Source organism: Giraffa tippelskirchi, chromosome 4, assembly GCF_054371585.1.
Source record: "Giraffa tippelskirchi isolate mGirTip1 chromosome 4, T2T-mGirTip1v1.2.pri, whole genome shotgun sequence".
Classification (NCBI taxonomy): Eukaryota; Metazoa; Chordata; class Mammalia; order Artiodactyla; family Giraffidae; genus Giraffa; species Giraffa tippelskirchi.
This window is the reverse complement of record NC_137278.1, coordinates 133,103,159-133,129,249: the sequence shown is the minus strand read 5'-3', so window position 1 is coordinate 133,129,249 and position 26,091 is coordinate 133,103,159. Positions and strand designations below refer to the sequence as shown.

Genomic DNA, 26,091 nt, shown 5'->3' with positions numbered 1-26,091 from the left:
GAAAGGTGTACAGTTAAAAACTTATGAGTCATTTATTTCTAGAACTTTCCATGCAGTATTTTTGGACCACAGTTTAACATGGGTCACTGAAACCATGGAGAGTGAAACCATGGATAAGGGAGGACTACTGTAATTTCTTGAGCAATAAGAATCTCTGATACAGAGCTTCTAAATCCTTTAAAATTTCCTGACTCATAGAAGTGTCAACTCTTGGTGGGCTCCTGGATGAGGGTTGGTCATTAGACCAAACTATGATTAGAAGCTGTTAACTTTCAGCCTTACCTACCCCATCCTCTGGAGAAGGTGGAGTATCTGGAAAATGAGTTAACTGGTCATGCCTACATGATGCAACCTCCATAAAAATCCCTAAAGTATGGAGTTTAGAGAGTTTACAGCTAACTAAACTTGTGCAGATGCCTGGAGGGCGGCAGGGAAGCTCAGTGCCACTTCCCACATACTTTGCCCAATGCCCAATGCCCTATTTCATCTGCTTGTTTCTGGGTTGTATTCTTTTATAAAAATGAATAAATAATCTAGTAAACAAAATGTTTTCCTGAGTGCAAATTATCAGATCCAAAGTGGGGGGGGGTCGTGGGAATCTCTGATTTATAGCTGGTTGATCACAAGCACAGGTGAGGACCTGGATTGTGACTGACACCTGAAATTGGGGTGAAGGGAAGTCTTGTGGGACTGAGCTCTTAAACTTTGGGGTCTGTGCTAACCTCAGGTAGATAGTATCAGAATTGAACTGAATTGTATGTAGGTCAGCCAGCCAGCTGGTGTCAGAGAATTGGTCAGTGGGGTGTCCTCTCCTTCACTGGCAGGTGGGTTCTTTACCACTAGTACCACCTAGGAAGCCCCAACACCACTGAGGTTTCTTGTAAATGAAGGCAGGTCCTAAGGGAGGGAATACATATCTAATAGTAGCCGATGAAGGGAAGCATCATTCTGCCAAATCCTTCCAAATAGTTATGTGACTCAATCTTTCATGCCCTGGTATGGCCAGGAGCAAATTGATGCCATGTTAAACAATTTGAACTGGTGATTCTACTTCTGGAACTCTTTTTAATTTAAAGAACCTGAAATACAGACCAGTATTTAGGCAGAAAGATGTCAAGAACAATATTACCTGTAACAGAAAAACCTGACAAGAAGTCTAATTGTTCCATAATTGCAGAAGAGTTCATATTAAATCAAATTAAATCATGCCAGATGCTTGCTCTTCCCTCATTTATTAGATCTAATGTGTTACCAAATTGTCTTTATTCTACTTTCTAAATATTTCTCAGATTTTGACTTCTTAAAAATAAAATTCTAGAGAAATCAGATATTCTAAATGAGATATGAGGTGGGTTATATTCTTTACCAAGACACTGGATCTCTGAAGAAGTCCATTTGTTACCTCCAAAATAAATAAGGACCTGACAACAAAGGATAGTTTTCTGTTTTTGAAAAAAAGTAGTATGAGTATCATAACTCAATATAACGCAGTTATTGACTCCTATGCTTTATTAAATTGATTTATTGAAAACAAGGTTCTGATACATCTTAATAAAGTATAAAATACTAAAAGTGATGGTGACAGGTTTGGAAGTCAGAAGACACCTGTGCCAGAAACTGGGTTGGTAGGCATAGAAAGTATCAAGAATTCTTGACTGAGGAGATGACTTCTACTTCTCACAATGTAGTATATTAATTGCCTCAAACAATGTTTTTTGTTTCAGTAACTAACAAGCTGAATTTTAAAAATTAATGGATTGCCAAGATATTTTTAGCTCTTCAGAGCTCATAAATAAAGTGAAAGCAGAAATCTTGAAAGTTAAGAAAATACTCAAACCAGCTAGATTCTGGTTTATGGAAATTGCATTACAGGGGGATGCAGGGCCAGGAGATAGAACCTAGGGACCATCTAGGCTAGTTGAGTCTAACAGGAGAATTCTAATAGAAATGATCCTAATAGAAGACCTCCAACAGTGAGAATGATACATATTCACTGGAACAAATCCCAGAAGCATTATAGCCTAGCATTTAAGAGCATGTATACTGGGTCCAAACTGCCTGGGTTGAAATCTCAGCTCTTCCAATGACCTTGGGAAAGGCACTTTATCTCCCTGTGCATCAGTTTCTTCATCTATAAAATAAAGATAATAATATAACTATCTCATAGGGTTGTTCAGAGCATTAAATTAGTTAATATATATAAAGATCTTAGAAACAGTAAGGTGGAGATAAGATGGTGGAGTAGAAGGACATATGAAAACACCAGTCACAACTAACTGCTGAACAACAATCAACAAAAGATACTGGAACTTAACAAAAAAGATATTCTGCATCCAAAGACAACAAAGAAACCACAATGAGATGGTAGCAGGGGCACAACTGCAAAAATATAAAATCCCATACCTGTTAGGTGGGCAACCCACAAACTGGAAAATAATTATATCACAGATGCTTTCCCGTAGGAGTGAAAGTCTTGAGCCCCACATCAGGCTTCCCAGCCTGGGGGTCTGGCATTGGAAGGAGGAGCCTCCAGAGCATTTGGTCAGTGGGATTTGATTACAGAAATTGCACAGGAATGAGGGAAACAAAACTCCACTCTTGGAGGGTGCATGCAAGGTCTCCTGAGAGCAGGACCAAGGGGAAAAAACCAGTGACCTCATAGGAGCATGGGCCAGACTTACCTGCTGGTACTGGAGAGTCTCCTGCAGAGGTTGGGGGAGGTTATGGTTCACTGCAAGGACACACACACTGGTGGCAGTAGTTCTAGGGAGTACTCGTTGGTGTCAGCCCTTTTGGAGGCTGCCATTTTCTTACCAAGTTCTGGCTACATTGAACAACCTGTAGGCTCTAGTTCTGGGACACCTCAGGTCAAACAACTAACAGGGTGAGAACTTAGCACCAGCCATCAGCAGACAGGCTGCCTAAAGTCTTCTAAGCCCATAGCTTCACATTAAATGCACTCCTTGACATAGCTCTGCCCTGTCACAGGGATAAGTTGCAGCTCCATCCAACAGTGGGCAGGAACCAGTCCCCTCTACCAGGAAGCCTGTATAAACTGACATCATCCACCAAGGGGCAGAGAGCAGAAGCAAGAAGAACTATAACCCTGTAGCCCGCAAAACAGAAACTACAATCACAGAAAGGTAGGCAAGAAAGGAAACCGCAAACAAAACAAAAAGACAACCCACAGTATGGGAGAAAATATTCTCAAATAATGTGATTGACAAGCAATTAGTCTCCAAAATTTATAAACAGCTCATGCAGCTCAATATCCCCAAAATAGAAAACCTAATCAAAAAATGAGCAGGAGACCTAAATAGACATTTCTCCAAAGAAGGTATACAGATAAGCAACAGGTACATGAAAAGATGCTCAACACTGCTAATTACTAGAGATGCAAATCAAAACTATAATGTGATACCACCTAACATCAGTCAGGATGTCCATCATCAAAAAATCTAAAAGCAATAAATGCTGGAGAGTATGTTGAGAAAAATGAACTCTCCTACATTGTTGGTGATAATGTAAATTGGTATAGCTACTATGCAGAACAGTATGGAGGTTTCTTGAAAAACTGAAAATAGAATTACCATATGATCCAATATATATGATCATATCTATGACCCAAGTCTTGGCATATATATATGGAGAAAACTATGGTTAAAAACATCTCAATGTCACTGTCATGCTGTTTACAATAGATAAGACATGGAGGCAACTTAACTGTCCATCAACAGAAGAGTGGAGAAAGAAGATGTGGTACACATATACAATGGAATATTACTCAGCCATCCAAAAGAATGAAACAATGCCTATTGCAGCAACATGAATGGACCTGGATATTATCATACTTAGTGAAGTAGGCTAGACAGAGAAAGACAAATATCATATTATATTGCTTATTTGTGAAATCTAAAAAAATGATACAAATGAACTTATTTACAAAATAGAAATAGACTTACAGACTTAGAAAACAAACCTATGGTTACCAAAGGGGAAAGCAGAGAAGAAGGATAAATTGGGAGTTTGGGATTAACACATACACACTACTATATACAAAATAGATAATCAACATGGACCTACTCTATAGCACAGAAAACTCTACTCAGTATTCTGTAATAACCTAAATGGGAAAAGAATTTGCAGAAGAATAGATATATGAATATGAATAACTGTACTACTTTGCTGTACTTTCCAGTATTTGGCCACCTGATGCAAAGAACTAACTCATTTTTTAGAAAATACCCTGATGCCAGGAAAGACTGAAGGCAGGCGGAGAAGGGGACAACAGAGGATGAGATGGTTTGGTGGCATCACCGACTTGATAGACATGAGTTTGAGCGGGCTCCAAGAGTTGGTGATGGACAGGGAAGCCTTGCGTGCTGCTGTTCATGGGGTTGCAAAGAGTTGGACACAACTGAGTGACTGAACTGAACTGAGCTCAGGCATGTTTGAGGTATGCATTCATGCCATGCTTTTTTTGGTCTGAAATACCTCAAGCAGTATGATATGTGGAATCTAAAAATCATACAAACAAATGTAAATGTCAAACAGAAACAATTCACAGATACAGAAAACAAACTAGTGGTCATGCATAAAATAGATGAACAACAGTGATATATTGCATAGCACAGGAAATTATAAATATTATCTTCTGAACACTTTTCATGGAGTATAGTCTGTGAAAACATTGAATCACTATGTGGTGGTTTAGTCGCTAAGTTGTATCTGATTCTTGCAACTCCAGACTCTCTCTCCATGGAATTTTCCAGGCTAGAATACTAGAGTGGTTTGCCATTTCCTTCTGCAAGGGATCTTCCTAACCCAGACATTGAACCTAGGTCTCCTGCACTGCAGGCAGATTCTTTACCACCTGAGCTACCAGGGAAGCTCTGAATCACTATGCTGTACACTTAAATTAATATAATATTGTAAATCAACTGTACTCCAATTTTTAAAAGTGGGGCTGACTCCCAGGTAACAGGTGGAGTGAAATAAATATCTTTTCTGTGAGAACAGAAACCAACTCTGGCCTCAACCTGGAATTTAATGACCAGAAAAATTATCTTTCAGAAAATAAAATTATTTTTAGGCAAAGAAAAACATTTCTTTAGTGACTGACACTTAAAGAGAATTCTAAAGGATCAAAGTTAGACATGAAAAGATGATTCCTAATGAAAAATTTGAGATGCAAAAAGACATTGTGAGTTCAAGGAGCCTGTCTATATTTTATGAGGTCTCATGTGGAAGTAGGCTGGTGTGTACTGTCATAGTGATCAATTATTTATGTGGCATTTGTCACTTGTACTCAAAATGATATTCAATATTTGTGAAATGTTTTGAGTGCTTTCTATAAAAGATACATATAGATTCAAAGTGCTTAGTTTAGTAAAACAATGCCAAAATTACTGATAAATATTATCAGAAAAGTCAATATGTGTAGTTTGTAATTCTGTGTTAACATTTCATTTTGTTTGTATGCATAGATGATATTGATATAAGTAACTTTTAACTATACTCTATATTAAATAGTTGTTTTTTAATAAGTTATGTGATCTATAGCATATTTCGGGAAAATCAAATCATAATGTATCCTGTATTCTTCTATATGTTGTAAAACATAATTATGATGCTATCATAATTTTGTTTTGTCTGTAATTGTACTTTCATAAATATAATTTTTATAAATTGTTTTTTCAGCATACTGTAAACACCATATAAACAACAGCCATATTACAGTATTTTTTAAAAAGGCAAGCAATGATATGATAAATATGTGGGCACATCTAAACAAAAACTGATTGAATAAATAAAGTAGTAATAATATCTAATTTGAGGGGGACAGAGAAAGAACTAAATTCCTGGATTGAAAGGGCGTATACATTGGAGGTAGTGTTGTTTGGAGTTAAAGTGTTATATGGCCTTCACATTATCTTGAAAGAGGATAAAGATCCTAACTTTAGAGAGGAAACCAAGATGGCAGAATAGAACAAGAAGCTCACCTCCTTCCACAAAGACATAAAAAATACATCTACACATAGAACAGTTCTCACAGAATACTGACTGAATGCTGGTAGAAGATACACAATGAAAGTTGCAAGAAAGATCACTGCGTAATGGGTAGGAGGAAAGAAGAGTAAAAAAAAAGGAATTAGGATGAAACCTGTGTCACTGGGAGGGAGCTGTGTGAGGGAAATGTTCTACTTGAGAATCCACTTCACCAATTGGGAGATCAACTTGGATAGACAGGAGCTTCAGAAGCTCAGAGGCGAGTGCAGCACCTGGACTGTGGCAGGCAGAACAGAGAGACCAGCACAGATGGTGTGACCAGCTTGTTGCCCTCCCCAGCCTGAGACATGCATCTGATAGTGTGTGAGGGAGGCTGAGCACTGAAACTCATGCTTCAGCTGATGGACCTGGGGAGAGGACTGAGGTTGGTTGCCCAGAGACAGCCTGAAGAGACTAGTTCGATCTGGGTGGCAACCAAGAGTGTATGCAGGACAGAGCCCAGGTCTGCCATAGAAGCCCCACTGTTAATAGGTGTGTGAGGGGAGAGGCCTCATCACTGCAGCCTCATTCTCAGCTTGTTCACAATGGGCATGGCTCTGCCTCTAGGAGCTCTGGAAGTGTGCAAATGATGATGGCTCGCACAAGTGTCCATTGTTAGCAGCTATAGGCTTTGCAGGTACATGCATGTGGAGGTGGGGCTGGGGTCTGGGCTGATTCCATAGCTCCCACAGGTGGGCCTAATGCCTGACTTCCAAAGATCTGTATTGGTGAGTCTGCACTGGTGGCTTTGTGAATACAGTACCTAAGGAACACCCAGTTCTATTACCTGCATTTCTGTGGTTGAGGTAGGGCTGAGGGAAGTACAGACAACAGTGTACTTTGTGAGCCTGCACAACAGGTGACAGGTGACACCTTAAGGCACATGCACTTCCTGGTGAATAGCTCTTGCAGTGGAATACTCCATGACTCTTCTCCCTGTAGAAATGCTCCTGTCAGTTCTACCTCACACTACAGCTCTCAGAAATGGATCTTGGGGCTTCTGTTCCAACTGAGAATCAGACCCTGCCACTGGCAGGATTGTGAAAACCACAGAACAAAGAGGAGGCACTGTTTAACATTCCGTGTAGGCTCTGGTCACCACAACACTAATCACACCCCCTATCAAGGGGATAACAGCCAGTACACATTGAGGAAAGATGTGGCAGGCATCTGTACTAAAAACAGCCCTCCACCAAAAATATTAGACTCATGGAGTCTACACAGAGATGCTCCCATCTAAAATAACAGCCCTTCAAGACAACAGTAGATAACTGTTTCTCCTAAATTCATCAAGTCAGAGAAATATAAATAAAATGAAGAGGGAGAAGAAACACTCCCAATTAAAAGGATAAGATAATTCTCCTGAAAGAAGAGTGGAAAAAAGGGAAAATCCATAGGAATGCAATAATAGTAGAGGACTTTAACACTGCACTTACACCAATGGACAGATCATCAGAACAAAAAATTAATAAATTAATAAAGAAACACAAATGACACATTAGATCAGATAGACCTAACTGATATCTTCATGACATTCCATCCAAATGCAGAAGACTACACTTTCTTCTCAAGTGCAGAAGGAACATTCTCCAGGATAGATCGCATCTTGGGTCACAAATCAAGGGTTGGTAAATTAAAGAAAATTAAAATCATACTAAGCATCTTTTCTGTCCACAACACTATGAGACTAGATATCAATTTAAAAAACAAAAACACACAGATATTAAACAATACATTTCTAAATAAACAACAGTTTATTGAAGAAATAAAAGGGGAAGTCAAAAATACCTACAGACAAATAACAAAACACAGCAACTCAAAATCTATGGGATGCAGCAAAAGCAGTTCTCAGAGGGAAGCTTACAGCAATGCAATCCTACCTCAAGAAACAGAAAAACATCAAATAGACAACTTAACCCTACCCCTAAAGCAACTGGAGAAACAAGAACCCAAAAAACTCCAAAGTTAGTAAAAAGAAAGAAAGCACAAAGATCAGAGCAGAAATAAATGAAAAAGAAATGAAGCAAACAATAGCAAAGATCAATAAAACTAAAAGCTGGTTCTTTGAGAAGATAAACAACATTGACAAACCATTAGCCAGACTCATCAAGGGAAAAAGAAGACTCAAATCAACAAAATTAGAAATGAAACAGGAGAGATTACAACAGCTTAGAAACACAAAAGATCATAAGAGAGTATTTTGAGCAACTATATGCCAATAAAATGGACAACCTGGAAGAAATGGACAGATTATTGGAAAAGTTCAACCTTATCAGACTGAACCAGGAAGCAACAGAAATTATGAACAGGCTGATCACAAGCCCTGAAATCGTAATTTTCCCCCAAAAACAAAAGCCCAGGGCCAGAAGGCTTCACAGGTGAATTCTATCAAACATTTAGAGACGAGCTAATGCCTATCCTTCTCAAACTCTTACAAAAAATTGGAGTGGAAAGAACACTTCCAAAGTCATTCTACAAAGCCATCATTACTTTGATGTCGTAACCAGACAAAGACATCACAAGAAAAGAAAATTACAGGCTAATATCGCTGATGAACATAGGCAAAAATCCTCAACAAAATTCCAGCAAACAGAATCCAGCAACACATTAAAAGGATCACACACCATGATCAAGTAGGGTTTATACAAAGGATGAAAATTACTTTGATGTCGTAACCAGACAAAGACATCACAAGAAAAGAAAATTACAGGCTAATATCGCTGATGAACATAGGCAAAAATCCTCAACAAAATTCCAGCAAACAGAATCCAGCAACACATTAAAAGGATCACACACCATGATCAAGTAGGGTTTATACAAAGGATGAAAGGATTCTTCAATATACACAAGTCAATGTGATATACCACAAATTAAAAGATAAAAGTCATATGATAATCTCAGTTGATGCAGAAAAATCTTTTGACAAAATTCAGCACTCATTCATGATAAAAACTTCAGAAAATGGGCATACTAGGAAACTACTTCAACATAATAAAGGCCACATATGACAAATCCACAGCAAACATCCTTCTCAATGGTGAAAAACTGAAAGCATTTCCTCAGGAACAAGACAAGTGTGCTCACTCTTACCACTATTATTCAACATAGTTTTGGAAGTCCTAGCCATGACAATCAGAGAAGGAAAAAAATGAAAGGACTCAGATTTGAAAAGAAGTAAAACTCTCACTGTTTTCAGATGACATGATACTATACATAGAAAACCCTAAATATACTATCGCATAATTTAGGTTGATAGACTATCAAGCCCATGGAATTCTGCAGACAATAAGACCAGAGTGGGTAGCTATTCCCTCTCCAGGGGATCCTCCTGACCCAGGGATTGAACCTGGATCTCTTGCATTGCTGGTGGATTCTTTACTTTCTGTGCCATCAGGGAAGCCCTTCAGAAAATTACTAGAGCTAATCAGTGAATTTACTGAAGTCATAGGATACAAAATTAATACACAGAAATTCCTTGCATTCCTATACACTAACAATGAAAAATCAGAAAGAGAAATTAAGGAGTCAATCCCATTCACCACTGCAACAAAAAGAATAACTTCCAAGGAATAAACCTACCTAAGGAGTAAAAAGACCTGTATGCAGAAAACTATAAGACACTGATGAAAGAAATAAAAAATGTCATACACAGATGGAGAGAGATCCATGTTCTTAGACTGGAAGAATCAGTATTGTGAAAATAACTATATTATTAATACCAAAAGCAATCTTCATATTCAGTGCAATCTCTGTCAAATTACCAATGGCATTTCTCATAGAACTAGAACAAAAAAATTTCACAATTCACATGGAAACACAAAAGACCCCGAGTAGCCAAAGCAGTGTTGAGAAAGAATGGAGCTGGAGGAATCAACCTTCCTGACCTCAGACTGTACTGCAGAGCTATAGTCATCAGGACAGTGTGATACTGGCCCAAAAACAGAATATATAACACAAATACAAGGAATCTAGAAAAATGGTACTGATGAACCCATTTGTAGGTCACCAATAGAGATGCAGGCATAGAGAACAGTCTGTGGACACAATGGGGGAAGAGAGAGTGGGACACATTGAGAGAGTAGTATTGAAATATATACTTTACTATATGTAAAACAGATGGCCAGTGGGAATTTGCTGTATGACTCAGGAAGCTCAACCCAGTGCTCTGTGAGAACCTAGTGGGGTGGCATAGGATGGGAGGTTCAAGAAGGCGGAGACATATATGTACCCATGGTTGGTTCATACTGATACATGGTCGGAACCAACACAACAGTGTAAAGCAATTATCCTCCAATTAGAAAATAAATTATTAAAAAGAATAACAAAGAATGAAATAAACCTATTCAGTCTATGAAATCTCGAGTTGAAAAGGAGGATAATGAAAGTACTGACGGGATTAAGAGAAGCTATCAATAGAAATGCAGATCACTGTAAAAAAAAATCTAGAAACCAGAAACAGGATCCAATTAAAAAACTTATTTGATGAGACAAAAGCCAAGCTAAAGGCAACAAATAGCAAACAAAATAATGAAAATTAATATATAAGTGATCTGGGAGAGAGAAAAATGAAAACCACCCAATCAAAACAGCAGAAGGAAAGACAGAAAATGAAAGCATGCTATGAAACCTATAAGATAATATAAAGCATGCCAATTTATGCAGAATAGGGATCCCAGAAGTAGAAGAAAGAGAAAAGAGAATCAAAAATGTATTTGAAGAAATCATAGCTGAATGGAGACCACTCGTTCCAACATTGAGCCTGAGGCGGGGCTGATGTACCTGAATAGAGCTGTCACATAGAACAGGAGCACCACAGTGAGGTGGGAAGAGCAGGTGGAGAAAGCCTTGCCTTGGCCATCAGAGGAGTGGATGTTCAGAATGGCAGACATGATTCTGGAGTAAGAGAACAGGATCAGGGGAAGTGTCAGAAGTCCCAGAAATGCACTGGACCCTGACAGAAGGCACACGTTGGCAGTGGGATCAGTACAGGACAGGGGGAAGAGTGACAGTAGATCACAGAAGAAATGGGAGATAGTGTTAGACCCACAGAAACGTAACTTGTGGATGAAAAGATGATTCACTAGTGAGTTCAGAAGCCCCACCAGCCATGCTGCACACACCATTGCAGTGCAGAGAGGCCTGTTCATGACCACGGTGTAGAACAGAGGGTGGCAGACAGCAGCATAGCGGTCGTAGGCCATGGCAGAGAGAAGACTGGCTTCAGCACACCCGTAAAGGAGAAAAAAGAAACTCTGGGTGATGCAGCCCCACACTGAGATGCTTTTCTTCTGTGACAAGAAGTTCTGTAGCATTTTGGGCACAGTGACTGAGGAGAAACCGAGATCTAGGAAAGACAGGCGTCCGAGGAAGAAGTACATGGGTGTGTGGAGCCGAGAATCAGCCTTGATGATCAAGATCATCGCTGTGTTCCCCACTAATGTCAGGAGGTAAATCCCCAGGAACAGCACGAAGAGCAGAGCCTGGATGTGGGGGTCAGCAGACAGCCCGAGGAGGGTGAACTCAGTGAAGAAAGTGAAGTTGTGCATGGCTGTTTGTAAATGTCATTCCTAGAAAGAAATCAACCGTATTACAGAATCTGAGTAATTTCTAGTGATCGGAATATCATCCCCCAACCCTAAAACTTCTCAGGAAATACTTCTCTCAGCTTAACAACAGAAAAGGAAAAGAAGTTGAGTAATTCCAATTGTGACCTTTATGAGTTGAACTGTGTCTAACTCCAGAAAATATGTTGAAGTCTTAATCCCTTGTACCTCACAGTGTAATCTTATTTGGAAATAGGGTCACTGAAGGTGCAATCAAGATGAGATAACACTGGAATAGGGTAGGCTTTTAACCTAATGTGACTGATGTTCTTATTGGAGATGAGACAGCCTCATAAAGAATGCACACAAAGTGGGGACAGCCATGTGACAACAGAGCAGAGCGGAGTGAGGCGCCTGCCAGTCAAGGAAGCCAGGGGCTGACAGCCATGACCGGCATCTAGGAAGAGACAAGGAAGGATTCTTCCCTACAAGTTTTGGGATGGCCGTGGCCCTGCTGACACCTTGATGTCAGTCTTAGAGTCCCTAGAACTGTGAGACAATAAATTCTATTGTTTTAAGCCACCTGGTTTCCAGTAGTTTGTTACAACAGCCCTAAGAAATTATTACAGTAAATTTAAGGGTTTCTCCTCCTTGACTCTCCCCAACAGGTCTCATTAATTCTGTCAGTGAATATAACACACATCTTTGTGTGCTAAATCAGATTACATAATTTAACTATTAAGAGTACACTTGTGAGAATAAACAGGCTACTTCAAATGAAATTGTTTCAGAGAATAGATATTTAGTTGCAAGTCCTCTTATATTTAGACATTCATCTTAAAGCCAAGAACTACAGAATTCACCATCTTATCATAGACATTCTGGGTTCTAGATGAAGATGTAGAAAAGGGATTTGAACAGTGCTACTAGGAAAAGGACTTGTATGATGCTACTAGAGGTTGCAAGAGGCTTTCCAAACACTCCAGGAGCAATTCAAGAGTACCCTATATCTCCAAAGACATAATAGCAAAGCTGGAAAAGTATCTGTGGGAAGTGTTTGTGCCTCAAGAAAGCTTGCTCCATTCTCAGGCCAGTGAGATTAGGCTCTCAGCATCTCAGAGTGGGGAAGATGGAGGCTCACAGAGGTGAGGTGACTTCTTCCATATCACATAGCTCATCAGCAGAACAGTCAGGAATTAAACTGACTGCTCTGCGCTCAATCCGGTGCTCTTTCTACCACAGCACACCCAGCAGATGGACAACATATATTTTGAGTCATTTAAAGTATCTGTGTCTTAAACATAGCACTTTCCCTAAAATTAAAAACAAAAGCTAGACCTGAAAAATGAAAGCTATGTATGTGAACTTGAGCAAGATACTTCACCCTTCTGAAGGTAAATTTTCACATCAACACAATGGAACATGGTTGACATCAACTTAGTCAACCTTGGTTTTAGTCACAACCTGACAATCGGATACTTCTTTAGTATTTGATTTCTTTCCTTTCACTTTGCTGCTATTGTTATTGTCTTTTACTGATGCAAAAATGTCTAGGCCAGGACTTTGCTAACAGTGTTCACATGTTTCACTGGAGCCCTGTTGTTGTTCAGTTGTTGCCCAGTTATCACTGGGACCTGAACTGGAATATGATAGCTAACCCCCCAGCAGTCTTTTCAGAACTAGTCTTTAACACCTGCAGCCTTTCTTTCTCCTCAGTCCATTTTACCCTGGCTCTTATAAGGCTTGGTTCTGATGACATAAACCAAAAAGTTATGTTAGAGGAAATTCAAGAGAAAAGAAACATTTGTGAAAACATTCAACTTAATTTTTTTTAAGTACAATAAAAAACACGAATCCAATTTTATGATTTTTCAAAAAAGTGTACAAATAGTCCTAGCAAGACTCTGGTGACAGTGATATCTATACATTGCTGAAGAAAGTGAAAGTGAATTTTGCTCAGTCGTGTCCGACTCTTTGTGACCCCATGGACTATATAGTCCATGGAATTCTCCAGGCCAGAATACTGGAGTGGGTAGCCTTTCCCTTTTCCAGGGGATCTTCCCAACCCAGGAATCGAACCCACGTCTCCCACGTTGCAGGCAGATTCTTTACCAGCTGAGCCACAAGGGAAGCCCATTGCTGAACTCATTGCAAATTGCATACTTTGAGTCAGAGTCTTATAAGTCCTTGGATTTATGCTAAAACTATAACTCAAAAGGCTAAAATGTGATGTTTATAATGATGCACACTGCATTGTTAGATGTTCAATAAAAATGGAACTGTTACAATATTTTCATATTCTGGAATGTCTAAATACCAACTAGGTAATGTAGACAATAAAATTAAAATCATAAGACAATGTGGCAACAAAGGAACATATCAATAATAGCTGCAAAACTAAGAAATTTCTCTTTGGTATGATTAGAACTGGTCTTCAAGACTCTTTTTACCATTATCTTCCTCAAACCTCCAGCTTCCTTTTCTCTACAAACACCCCAGTTAAATCCCTCAGTTAACAATAGACTTCCTTCCCTTTCTCCTTTGATGATGGACCCAAACCATGTACTTGCTCCTAAAACATTTCACTTAATTTTAAGAAGATTGATTTATTAAGTAAGGAGATAAAGAAGCCCCACCAATCATGAGATCCCCTAGATTAGAGTCATCACACTTCCCTTTGGGAGGTTCAGACAGCTTAATGGGAAGGAAAAGAGTAAGCTGACCAGGATCACTGGGAGGAATTCCAGGGTAAAGAACAATGGAGAAACTAACTGTTCTAAGGAGGAAGAAAATGAAAAAAAGAAAATGACTACCTAAAAAACAGAAAGGAAGAAAATAAGAAGGTGCAGGCTATGCCTTTCTAGCCCTAAGCACATGAAGATTCCCCAGTATCCTTTGGGAATATTTGTGGACACTGGCATGGGCATTTCAGATGAAGAAAACTGTTTTCATTCCCAATTCTGACAATCACAGCGAAAGTGTTAATTAGGGGACCATTCCACCTCTAACACTTTCTAAGAGACTGCACCACCGGTCTGTCCTCTCTGCAGATTTACTCAATACGATTCAATACAACTTCATGATCTCTTGCTATCCCTGAAACCAGAAGACCTTAGAACTCTTAGAGAAAGTTATACAAGAGGCAATGGGAAGGTCTCCTTCTACATCCAGTACTCCTGCCATGGTGCACATTTGAAGAAATGATCCTCCGGTCCTTCATCAGGATGCCTCCTGCCAGTGCCCCCATGTCTAAAGATGACCTACTTTTTTGTCAGGGACAAGAGACATGAAGGGAGGAAACAGAGGGATCCCAGATGGACAGAAGTGCACCGTAGATCAACATCCCAGGAAAAAAAAAACTTCGTCCACTTATTTCTTTGGCCATGATATTTTCCTTATGACTATTTCTATTTCTTTTTCATTGCCGTGAGGAATTTGGGTTAGAGTGGGATTCTTCTGAGTTGTTCAAACTGATGAAAGTTTCTTCTTCACCCCTTTTACTGAGCTGAACTCTTCTAAATCTGGCTCCTGTTTGGGGTTTTTTGAAGCAGATTGCCTACTGCCCTCACAGCTGGGCCCGCAGAATTAGGTCTCCAGCTAAACCTTGGGAAAAGTCAGTTTTATTTTCTGACAGTTTCTAGCATCAAACTCCTATGGTCAGTTCTAGCTAAAGCCTAAAGGGCCAGCATTCTCTGCACTGGGACTTTCTGGGCCTTGCTAAGAGTCATTAATTCTAGTCAGTCTTCCTGAGGTCACCTACCTCAGTACTGAGAAGAGCTCCTGGCTAGTCTGTAGGAGTCTTATATTCCTCCAGTGCTCTTCTCTTTGGCCATCTCTTTGATCTCTTTGCCAAGCTATAGCTCTGGGAGAGGAGCATGAGTAAGGAGCCCAGGGAGCCTGGGAGAGGCTGCAGTAGTCAGTCACTTGGGGCCTGATTTGGAAGTGGGGGTGCAGAAAAATTTCCAGGAATAGCCCAAGGAACAATGCAAAATCTGACAAATAAAGCTCAATCTAGGGTTTCTCAACCTCAGACTATAAATGTGTGCACAGTGAGGCATTAATGTTCATGTGTGTGTGCACACATGCGTCACCCTCATACTCTCTCTATAAAGTCTAACATTCCCTTTGGAGTTACTCCAAAATCTATGCACTTGAGGTATGCTATATCTTTTCTGCACACATTTATCACATGGCCCTATAAGAGAAATTAGAGCCATAAGGCAGGAACTCTTTAATTTTCTTGAGTCCTCACTTAGAAATGTATTTCTTTGTCCCTTCTTTAGATTTAATGGTAGAGGTAATGCTTTTAATCCAAGACTAACACCTGTACTTGGACTTGAACTCCAATCCCCTTCTGAGCCTCTGGGTCCTTCTCCTTCAGGTATGCTAATTACCTGTTTTTAATCATCAGTTTCCTTCTTATATTCATTTGTACCAAGAATATAAATATATTAAAATAGTTCCCATATTTAAAAATATCTAACTGACCCCATGTTTCACTGCAGCTACTGATTTTACATTGCCTTACTCTACTTGTCTCACAGCCACTTCTGAAAGTCTGACTTAACTATACTACCTCCCAAGCTTTTCTTACTTCTTATCCCACAGCATGCTGGGTTCTGCACCCACCATTCCTTTTCCTTTCTGTTTCTACTGACTTCTAAAACCAGTATTAATTTTCCTCCTGATACTGTGATGCAAGAAACTCCCATTTCAGTCCTCATATTCTGCATGATTGGACTCTGGACTCTACAGAGCTAAGAAAAAGTGGGGAAGAGGGAGTTATTATTCTTCTTGAGCCATCAGGAAAATAGTTCCTATATAAGTATATCTTTGGAAGGAGTCTGGGATTCTTCCTCAATAGGACCAGATCAGGAGGACTGGTGGTTTCTCTTACTGATAGACTTTACTTCTGCATAGGGTGTAGGACAATAACTGTAAACAGATGATTATAAGTATTTATATTTTATATAAGTAACATAAAGGTGAAGTGAAGTCGCTCAGTCGTGTCCGATTCTTTGCGATCCCATGAACTGTAGCCTGTCAGGCTCCTCTGTCCATGGGATTTTCCAGGCAAGAATACTGGAGTGGGTTGCCATTTCCTTTTCCAGCGGATCTTCCCAACCCAGGGATCAAACTCGGGTCTCCTGCATTGCAGGCAGACTCCTTACTGGCTGAGCCACAAGGGAAGTCAACATAAAGGTATAAATAATCAATTCACATTGACCAAAGATCAGGCTTAGCAGCATTACATATAGCATTAGCATTTACTTACATATTAATACATATACCACCCTTTCCACTTTTTTGGAATCACTGGCAGATTTTATTTTCTTGGGCTCCAAAATCACTGCAGACAGTGACTGCAGCCATGAAATTAAAAGATGCTTGCTCCTTGGAAGAAAAGCTATGACAAACCTAGACACTGTGTTAAAAAGCAGACAACACTTTGCCAACAAATGTCTATATAGTCAAAACGATAGTTTTTCCCGTAGTCATGTATGGATGTGAGAGTTGGACCACAAAGAAGGCTGAGTGCCAAAGAATTGATGCTTTTGAATTGTGGTGCTGGAGAAGACTCTTGAGAGTCCCTTGGACTGCAAGGAGATCCAACCAGTCCATCCTAAAGGAGATCAGTCCTGGGTGTTCTTTGGAAGGACTGATGTTGAAGCTGAAACTCCAATACTTTGGCCACCTCATGCGAAGGGTTGACTCATTGGAAAAGACCCTGATGCTGGGTAGGACTAGGAGCAGGAGGAGAAGGGGACGACAGAGGATGAGATGGCTGGATGGCATCACCAACTCAATGGACATGAGTTTGGGTGGACTCTGGGAGTTGGTGATGGACAGGGAGGCCTGGAGTGCTGCTATTCATGGGGTCGCAAAGAGTCAGACACGACTGAGTGACTGAACTGAACTGAACTGAAGACACTGGAGATAGCTATTATGATGATTAATAATTTAATCATACATTTGTTACTTTCATTACCATTGTTTTCTTAGGTTCCAGTCCTTCCCTCTGATATCACTTTGTTTCTTGTGGAAATATTCTTTAGTAAATTTTTTGAGTAAGAAATCATGGGTAATATATCCGCTGAGTTTTTACATGTTTTAAAATATTTTTAGCTTTCCCATATTTAAAAATGTATTTTAGTACATATCCATTGTATAAAGAGTAAGTTTTCTCCAATTCCTATTCCCCAACTACTTACTTATCCCTTTGTTAGATGCATAGACTATTTACCATTTTACTTAAATGAACTTTCTGAGATAGTCTATGATATAGCCACATGTATATATGTAATATTTTTATAAAAAAGATAGCAGAGTCTACACCCCATTTTGCAACTTACTTTTTAGTATTATTTATTATTTATTTTGAAGATCACTCAATATTGGTATATACAGAGCTGCCTCATTTCTTTTCTTTTTTTTTTTTTTTTGGCCATGCAGTTTATGAGATCTTAGTTTCCTTACCAGGATCTGAACCTATGCCCCAGCAGTGAAAGCACAGAATCATAACCACTGGACTGCCAAGGAATTCCCCAGAGTTGCCTCAACTTTAAATGGCTGTCTAGTCATCGTCATATGAAAACACTATAATTCATTTAACATGTTCTTTACAGATGGCAATAGTCAACATCCATGCATTCATTCTCTAAATATCCATTGAGCATGTATTATGGCCAAAGTGCTTCTAGGTGCTTGGGAAGACATTAATGAAAAAACAGAGTTCCCTGTCTGTATAGAGAAATGTTTTGATGGTTATGCTTATAGTTTTCTTTGCATGCTTGTGAGGATATTTGTAAGATTAATTCACTAAATGTCCATTGACAGATAAATGGATAAAGAAGATATGGTGTGTGTGTATTATATATATATATTTATTTATATACATATATATGTATATATATATTTATTTATATACATATATATGTATATATATATATGGAATATTAGAATATTACTCAGCCATAAAAATAATACCATTTGCAGCTACCATGGATATATCATACTGAGTTAAGTATCAATAAGTCAGTAAGAGAAAGACAAAGACTATATAATATCACTTCTATGTAGAATCTAAAATATGACACAAATTAATTTATCTAGAAAGCAGAAACAGACTCACAGACACAGAAAACAAACCTGTGGTTGCCAGGGGGAAGGGGGCATGGGGGACAATTTGATTGGGAGTATTGTACTAGCAGATTCAATATATAGAATGGATAAATAACAAAGTGCTATTGTATAGCACAGGGAACTATTCAGTATCCTGTAATAAAACCTAATGGAAAAATATGAAAAAACATATATATATATATATATTTGTTGTTGTTCAGTCACCCAGTCATGTCTGACTTTTGTGACCCCATGGACTACAGCACATCAGGCCTCCCTGTCCCTCACCATCTCCTGGAGTTTGCCCAAGTTCATGTTCATTGCATCAGTGATGCCATCCAGCCATCTCATCCTCTGATGCTCTCTTCTCCTTCTGCTTTCAATATTTTCCAGCATCAGGGACTTTGCCAATGAGTTGGCTGTTCACATCAGATGACCAAAATTCTGGAGCTTCACCTTCAGCATCAGTCCTTCCAATGAGTATTCAGGATTGATTTCCCTTAAGATTGACTGATTTCCTTGTAGTCCAAGGGACTTTCAGGAGTATTCTCCAGCACCACAGTTCAAAGGCATCAATTCTTTGGTGTTCTGCCTTCTTTACAGTCCAGCTCTCACAACCATTCATGACCACCAGGAAGACCACAGCTTTGACACACAACACGTGCTTATATTCTCATTCCTGGTGGCTCAGTCAGTAAAGAACCTGCCTTCACTGTGGGAAACCCAGGTTCAATCTCTGGGTCAGGAAGATTCTTTGGAGAAGGGAATGGCAACCTACTCCAGTATTCCAGCCTGGAGAATTCCATGGACAGAGGAGCCTGTGGGCTACAATCCATAGGGTTGCAAAGAATTGGACATGACTGAGCAATTAACACTTATATATATATATATATATATATATATATATAAAACTGAATCACTTTGTTATACATCAGAAACTAACAATATTGTAAGTCAACTATACTTCAATTAAAATGTTTTAATTAAAATTCTTCCACATTTTTGTAGTTTCATTATTTGTCTTTAATGCATGTGGAATTTATTTGGGTGGGTGTAAGAGGGGAATCCAGGTTCATTTTTAACAGAAAGCTACCAGTTATTCTATATCATATAATGAATAATCCATTTTTAACCTATTGATCTGAATTAGCATCTTTCCAATATTCTAAATTGCCTGTATATCTTTGGGCATGTTTATGGGCTATCTATTCAATATATTCATTCACTAGTGCTACACAATTGGAATTATTGGATCCTTTCATTCTTATATTCTGGAGTACCTTTCCCTTTATTACACTTAAGAGTTTTTTATTCTTGTTTTTTCTTAACTTTTCCTTTGAATTCTAGAAACAAATAATCTAAGTCTAAAAGAAGCTTGTTTCTATTTTTATTGACACCATGTTCCATCCATAAGCTTTTAAGAAAGTTATTAGATCTTCACTATATTGAGTTCTACCACTCAATAATATGATATGCTTGTTCGTTTTAATCTTCTTTGAGTCCCTTGATAGAATCTTAAACTTTTTTTCCAATAGTTTTTGAATATTTTAAATTTATTCCTGGGTGTTTTATCTTTTTTTTGTTCCTACTGTGATGTTAATTTCATCCATTATGTTTTCTAATTAGTTGTTTAGAGATAAGGAAGGATATTGATTTCTGTTTATTAATTTGATATCTAGTTACTTTGCAAATTCTTTTATCATTCTCTTAACAGTTTTCTGTATAAATCTTCCAGATTTTCCAGGTAAACAATCACATCCTTTCTAAAACCCTAAAATTATCCTTTTCTTTCAAGTTTTTATTCTTAATTTCTTTCTTGTCAAATTGCATTCTCTTAATACTTCCAGGAGTATTCCATGTATATTTAATATATGCATTTTCATAATAGTGGCTATAAAGAGCTCCTTTTCCTGAATCAGGGAAATGTACTTAGTGTATTCTCAGTAAGTATGATATCAGCTTTAGAGAGAAATAAATAAAGCATATATATTTTTAATTCATATATATATATTCAAATACATACATTTTAAAGAACTTTACTCATATTAAGCAGACTTTATTTTTTGGGGCTCCAAAATCACTGCAGATGGTGACTGCAGCCATGGAATTAAAAGACACTTGCTCCTTGGAAGAAAAGCTATGACCAACCTAGACAGCATATCCAAAAGCAGAGACATTACTTTGTCAATAAAGTTCCATCTAGTCAAAGCTATGGTTTTTCCAGTAGTCATGTATGGATGTGAGAGTTGAGTTATAAAAAAAGCTGAGTGCCAAAGAATTGATGCTTTTGAACTATGGTGTTGGAGAAGACTCTTGAGAGTCCCTTAGACTGCAGGGAGATCAAACCAGTTAATCCTAAAGGAAGTCAGTCCTAAATATTCATTGGAAGGACTGATGCTGAAGCTAAAGCTCCAATACTTTGGCCACCTGATGTGAAGATCTGACTAATTAGATACGACCCTGATGCTGGGAAAGACTGAAGGCAGGAGGAGAAGGGGATGACAGAGGATGAGATGGTGGATGGCATCACTGACTTGATGGACTTAAGTATGAGCAAGCTCCGGGAGATGGGGAAGGACAAGGAAGGCTGGCGGGCTGCAGTCCATGGGGTCACAAAGAGTCAGACACGACTGAGCAACTGAGCAACAACAAGAGAACAAGTAGAATTGAGAAGATGGAGAATTGGGAAAATTTAGGTAGAATTAGCTATTGGTATTGGGCAGATGAGTCTGTTTCTGAGATGTAAAGTTGTGAATCAAATTATAGTTTGGGGGAATCTTAAGATTATAGGTGGTAATTTAAGACCTAGGAGTACATGAGAATATCCTGCACAATTTCTTCCCTATTCTTACATAAATCAGGGGAATAATTCAGAAGTTATGTTTCAGATCTTATTTATACAACCTCTTCCTAACTCTGGTTGCAAACTTGCTATTGAGAAATCATACAAATAGGTTATTTGGCTCTTGACATTGGTTTACCTTGGATGTCTCTTCGTTGTTCTTCATTTATTTTTGTATCTATTTTTGTATTTATTTTTGTACCTCCCTGAGCCAAATGAGGATCAGACTCTTATTAATATGCTTGCTTGGAAGGGACAAGAGAAATTCTATATGACTTAAATGAAATGTAAAAAAGCACACAAGAAAACTAGAAGAAAAATTCAGGACACTGATGGTAAGGGACTTCTTAACCTTCTTAATCTTAAAAGCGGAGAAAATTACACAAAAGGAAAGTTATTTGACTACATAACACAATTAAAAATAAAAACATAACAGTAAAACAATACACTTTGAAAGGGTGTGAAATGAGTTATTGCAAAAATTAACATCCTTGTTATTTAAACACATCATTCAAATAAAATAATACTGTGAATGCAGTAAGAAACTAGGAAAATGGCATGCTAATAATAAAAGAGGAAATGCTGATGTTTAATGTTTGAGAAATGTTGAATATTATTTGTGATGAAAAATAAATGTAAATACAAGAAAGAATTAGCATCTTATACCTATCAAATTGGTAAATATTAAAATGATTTAAAAATGATTGCCAAGCCTGGCAGATATACATCGCTAAGCCCTCTAATATATTGCTGGCTGGACTATAAATTAGTATAAATATTTATGCAAGCAAATTGGTAATATAAATCAAGATCATACTTATAGCAGAAAGACAGGAGAGGGAATGAGAGTTATAAGATAAAGGATGACAGTTTGAGTATAAAACTTTTTTTTTAACTAACACAATTCATAATGTATATATGGGAGGCTGGTGGGGCAGTCTTGCCAGAGATTTTACCACATGAGAGTCTGTAGTAGGAATTGAAAATAAAGAAGTAGGTGGCAAGCACACCTGGAAGCTTGGCCAATGACTGCTTCAGTCTCCTAAGGGAGGGGAGATTGATTAGTCAGTCCTTGAACCCATCTCTCAAAGATTCAAATGAGGAAGGGAGTGGTTGCAAGATGCAGATGCTATCCTGTTTACGTCCATTTAAGTGACTGCATATCCTTTACTAGGGTTTGGTCTGGGGAAGGATGCCCTTCTCATTATACCCATAACCTATATCTAAATAGGTCCATTTTGGAGAGGTACTCTTAAGAATATATAAGGGGCAGGGCACAATAATGGTCTTATTAACTTTTCCTTTATTTGAAGAGTCACTAAGTCTGTTAATTCTACCTCCTAACTATCTTGAAATTAGATCACTTAAGGGAGAACTGTATGTTCTACATGAGATGCAGAACTGGCTACACTCTGTACAAAAACCCCTTTTTCTTGACAAAATCTGATGATGTCAATCTGTAGAACTGACCCAAAAGGTAATTACTATGGATATATAACCATTATATTTTAGAAGTATACTTCAAAATTAATTTTTCCTGAAAATATGATTTTTAAAATATTTACATCTTTAAAAGTATCTTCCTTATTTACTCACTACAAATTCCCCTACTAATTTTGTAGAATTTATTATATATTTAAGATTAAAAGTTCATGGTAAAAATAAAAAATAAACCAACAATATTTTTTGAATTTTAAGAAATTAAGAAAATGCCAAAGGAAAAATAAAGTCTTACTTTTGTTTAATGCTTATGAGGGTAAACACAATGATGCATATTAAGTATTTCATTTAAGGAGTCACACAAGTCTGTCCATCCACTGGGTTGTGAGCTTACTGTCTCCTCACCCATGAATCTTTTGTGACAAGAAATTAATTTATTTGACTGAATATGTGTCAAATAAACAATGGACAGTGAGTTCAGGAGGGTTTGGCTGATTTGGACTGTCAGACACCAAGTGAATTAACTGACTTGATGTGCTCAGGGCTGAATGAAAACATTGTTTTGAGACAGCATAGATATTCAGCAGGTTATGTCCAAGGAGATCTCTAGTCTAGTTGCCAGACAGCCAGATCCCATTCCAGATACTCAAAAGTCACCACCAGCACACTTGAAACAGTTATTTTCCCTTTGATTAGATTAGAGCAGATTCCCGTCCTAATTTGTGTTTTTGCTTTCTGGCAACTTGAAAGCTAGTAACTCAAACCAGGCACATCAATTTTTTTAGGTTTCCCCAGGTAAGGTGGATGAAGCAACCCTCATTCACTACAATCTTCAATCAGTAACTAGTTTTCTCTCACTCTGAAATGCCTTTCACACTCCCATCTTTTTTTTTTTTTTTTCTTTTTTAATGCTTAGAACACCATACTATTAACACTTTGAAAACAAGGGAAACAGATTTGGACTCTGTCTACACTATTCCATCACAGTACTTATTTCTCAGGCTTCACTTTATTTTCCTACCAAATACAATAAAGTAAGCAATCACACAGTTAAAACTCTATTACGCACACCCGATAGGTTATATTCAGCAAATGGCAAATTCCTAAAGTAACCAAGTTGGCCATTAATGCTCTACAGCCCATGACCATGCTCTTTCATTGTCTTCAGACCAAAGATAACATGAATCCCCCACATACTGAAGGGCACATTTATTGCTTCAACACTCTATGCAGGGCTATCTTCACCTCCTGGTTCTTGAGGCTGTAGATGAGGGGGTTTAACAAGAATGTGATCACACTGTACTGAATGGAGACCACTTGCTTCAACACAGAGCCCGAGAGAGGGGTCGTGTACCTAAATAAGGCTGTCCCATAGAACAGAAGCCCCACAGTGAGGTGGGAGGAACATGTAGAGAAGGCTTTGCCTTGACCCCCAGAAGAAGGGATGCTTATGATGGCAGAGATTATTCTATATTAAGAGAAAAGAATCAAGGGAAATGTCACAAATCCTAACAATGCACACAACCCAGCAAAAGGGCCTCATTGGCAGTAGGATCAGTGCAGGACAGAGGGAAGAGTGAAGGCAGCTCACAGCAGAAGTGAGGGATGATATTGGGGCCACAGAAACATAAAGTTGTAAGTGAAAAGACTGTTTGGCAGCGAGTTTAGGAACCCCACTGCCCAAGCTGTAGTTACCATCCCAACACACCAGAGGCCTCTTCACAATCATACTGTATAGCAGAGGGTGGCAGATGGCAGCCGAGCGGTCACAGGCCATGGCAGAGAGCAGGCAGGCCTCCGTGCTCCCAGAGAGTAGGAGAAAGAAACTCTGGGCCATGCAGCCCCACACAGAGATAGTTTTCTTTTGAGTTAACAAGTTCTCCAGCATCTTGGGCATGGTTATTGAAGAAAGGAAGAGATCCAGAAATGACAGGTGACCTAGGAAGAAATACATGGGTGTCTTAAGGTGAGAATCAGTTCTGATCACCAGGATCATCACCAGGTTCCCCATCGGGGTCAGGAGGTATATCACCAGGAACAATGCAAAAAGCATGTTCAGGATCTGAGGATTTCTGGAAAATCTCATGAGGACAAACTCAGTAATGATGGTGAGATTTTTCACGATTAGAGATGCCCTAAAACTTTCATGCATTGGAGAAGGAAATGGCAACCCACTCCAATATTCTTGCCTGGAGAATCCCAGGGACAGGGGAGCCTGGTGGGCTGCCATCTATGGGGTTGCACAGAGTCGGAACAACTGAAGCGACTTAGCAGCAGCAGCAGCAAAAAGAAATATAATGCAGTTGAGTCATTCCAGGTGAATAGGACTGCCTCCCCTGTGAAAAATGTGACTTAACAGCTTAAAGGTATAAATAAAAACTATGAAGCCAAGGAGTTTCCCTCTTTGTCACACTAAGCACTCCCATCACTACTTCAACTCCGCAGGCATGCAGCCTTCCAAAGTCTATCTCCCATAATTGCTTCTTTAAAAGTCCGTCTAGTCAAGGCTATGGTTTTTCCAGTGGTCATGTATGGATGTGAGAGTTGGACGATGAAGAAAGCTGAGCACCGCAGAATTGATGCTTTTGAACTGTGGTGTTAGAGAAGACTCTTGAGAGTCCCTTGGAATGCAAGGAGATCCAATCAATCCATCCTAAAGGAGATCAATCCTGGGTGTTCATTGGAAGGACTGATGTTGAAGCTGAAACTCCAATACTTTGGCCACCTCACGTGAAGAGTTGACTCATTGGAAAAGACCCTAATGCTGGGTAGGATTGGGGGCAGGAGGAGAAGGGGATGACAGAGGATGAGATGGTTGGATGGCATCACTGACTCGATGGACATGGGTTTGGGTAGACTCCGGGAGTTGGTGATGGACAGAGAGGCCTGGCGTGCTGCAATTCATGGGGTCGCAAAGAGTTGGACATGACTGAGCGACTGAACTGAACTGAATCTTTAATACATGGTAAAGCTTCAAAGACCAGGTAAAAATGCTTAAGCCTGACTGAAATGTACTCCACTAAGGAGACAAAGTGGAAGATGGTATTCCAGGCAGAGGAAATGATGTGATCAAATACAAGGAGACATGTGCTAATA

The 26,091-nt window shown here is 38.8% G+C and overlaps 1 protein-coding gene and 1 pseudogene across 1 annotated transcript; both read right to left on the bottom strand.

Annotated features, from left to right (window-relative positions):
- Positions 1-7,648: 7,648 nt before the first annotated feature.
- LOC145545661 (olfactory receptor 5BS1-like) lies at positions 7,649-11,594 on the bottom strand. Its single transcript, XM_081590496.1, has one exon. The coding sequence runs from the start codon at positions 11,592-11,594 to the stop codon at positions 10,770-10,772; it is 825 nt and encodes a 274-aa protein (XP_081446622.1). The 3' UTR covers positions 7,649-10,769.
- Positions 11,595-24,204: 12,610 nt separating this feature from the next.
- LOC145545660 (olfactory receptor 5BS1-like) lies at positions 24,205-25,006 on the bottom strand (annotated as a pseudogene).
- Between the last annotated feature and the right edge of the window lie 1,085 nt (positions 25,007-26,091).

What these genes read in the sequence shown, in the direction of transcription:
- LOC145545661 (XM_081590496.1), bottom strand. Translation starts at nt 11,594, where the DNA reads ATGCACAACTTCACTTTCTTCACTGAGTTCACCCTCCTCGGGCTGTCT.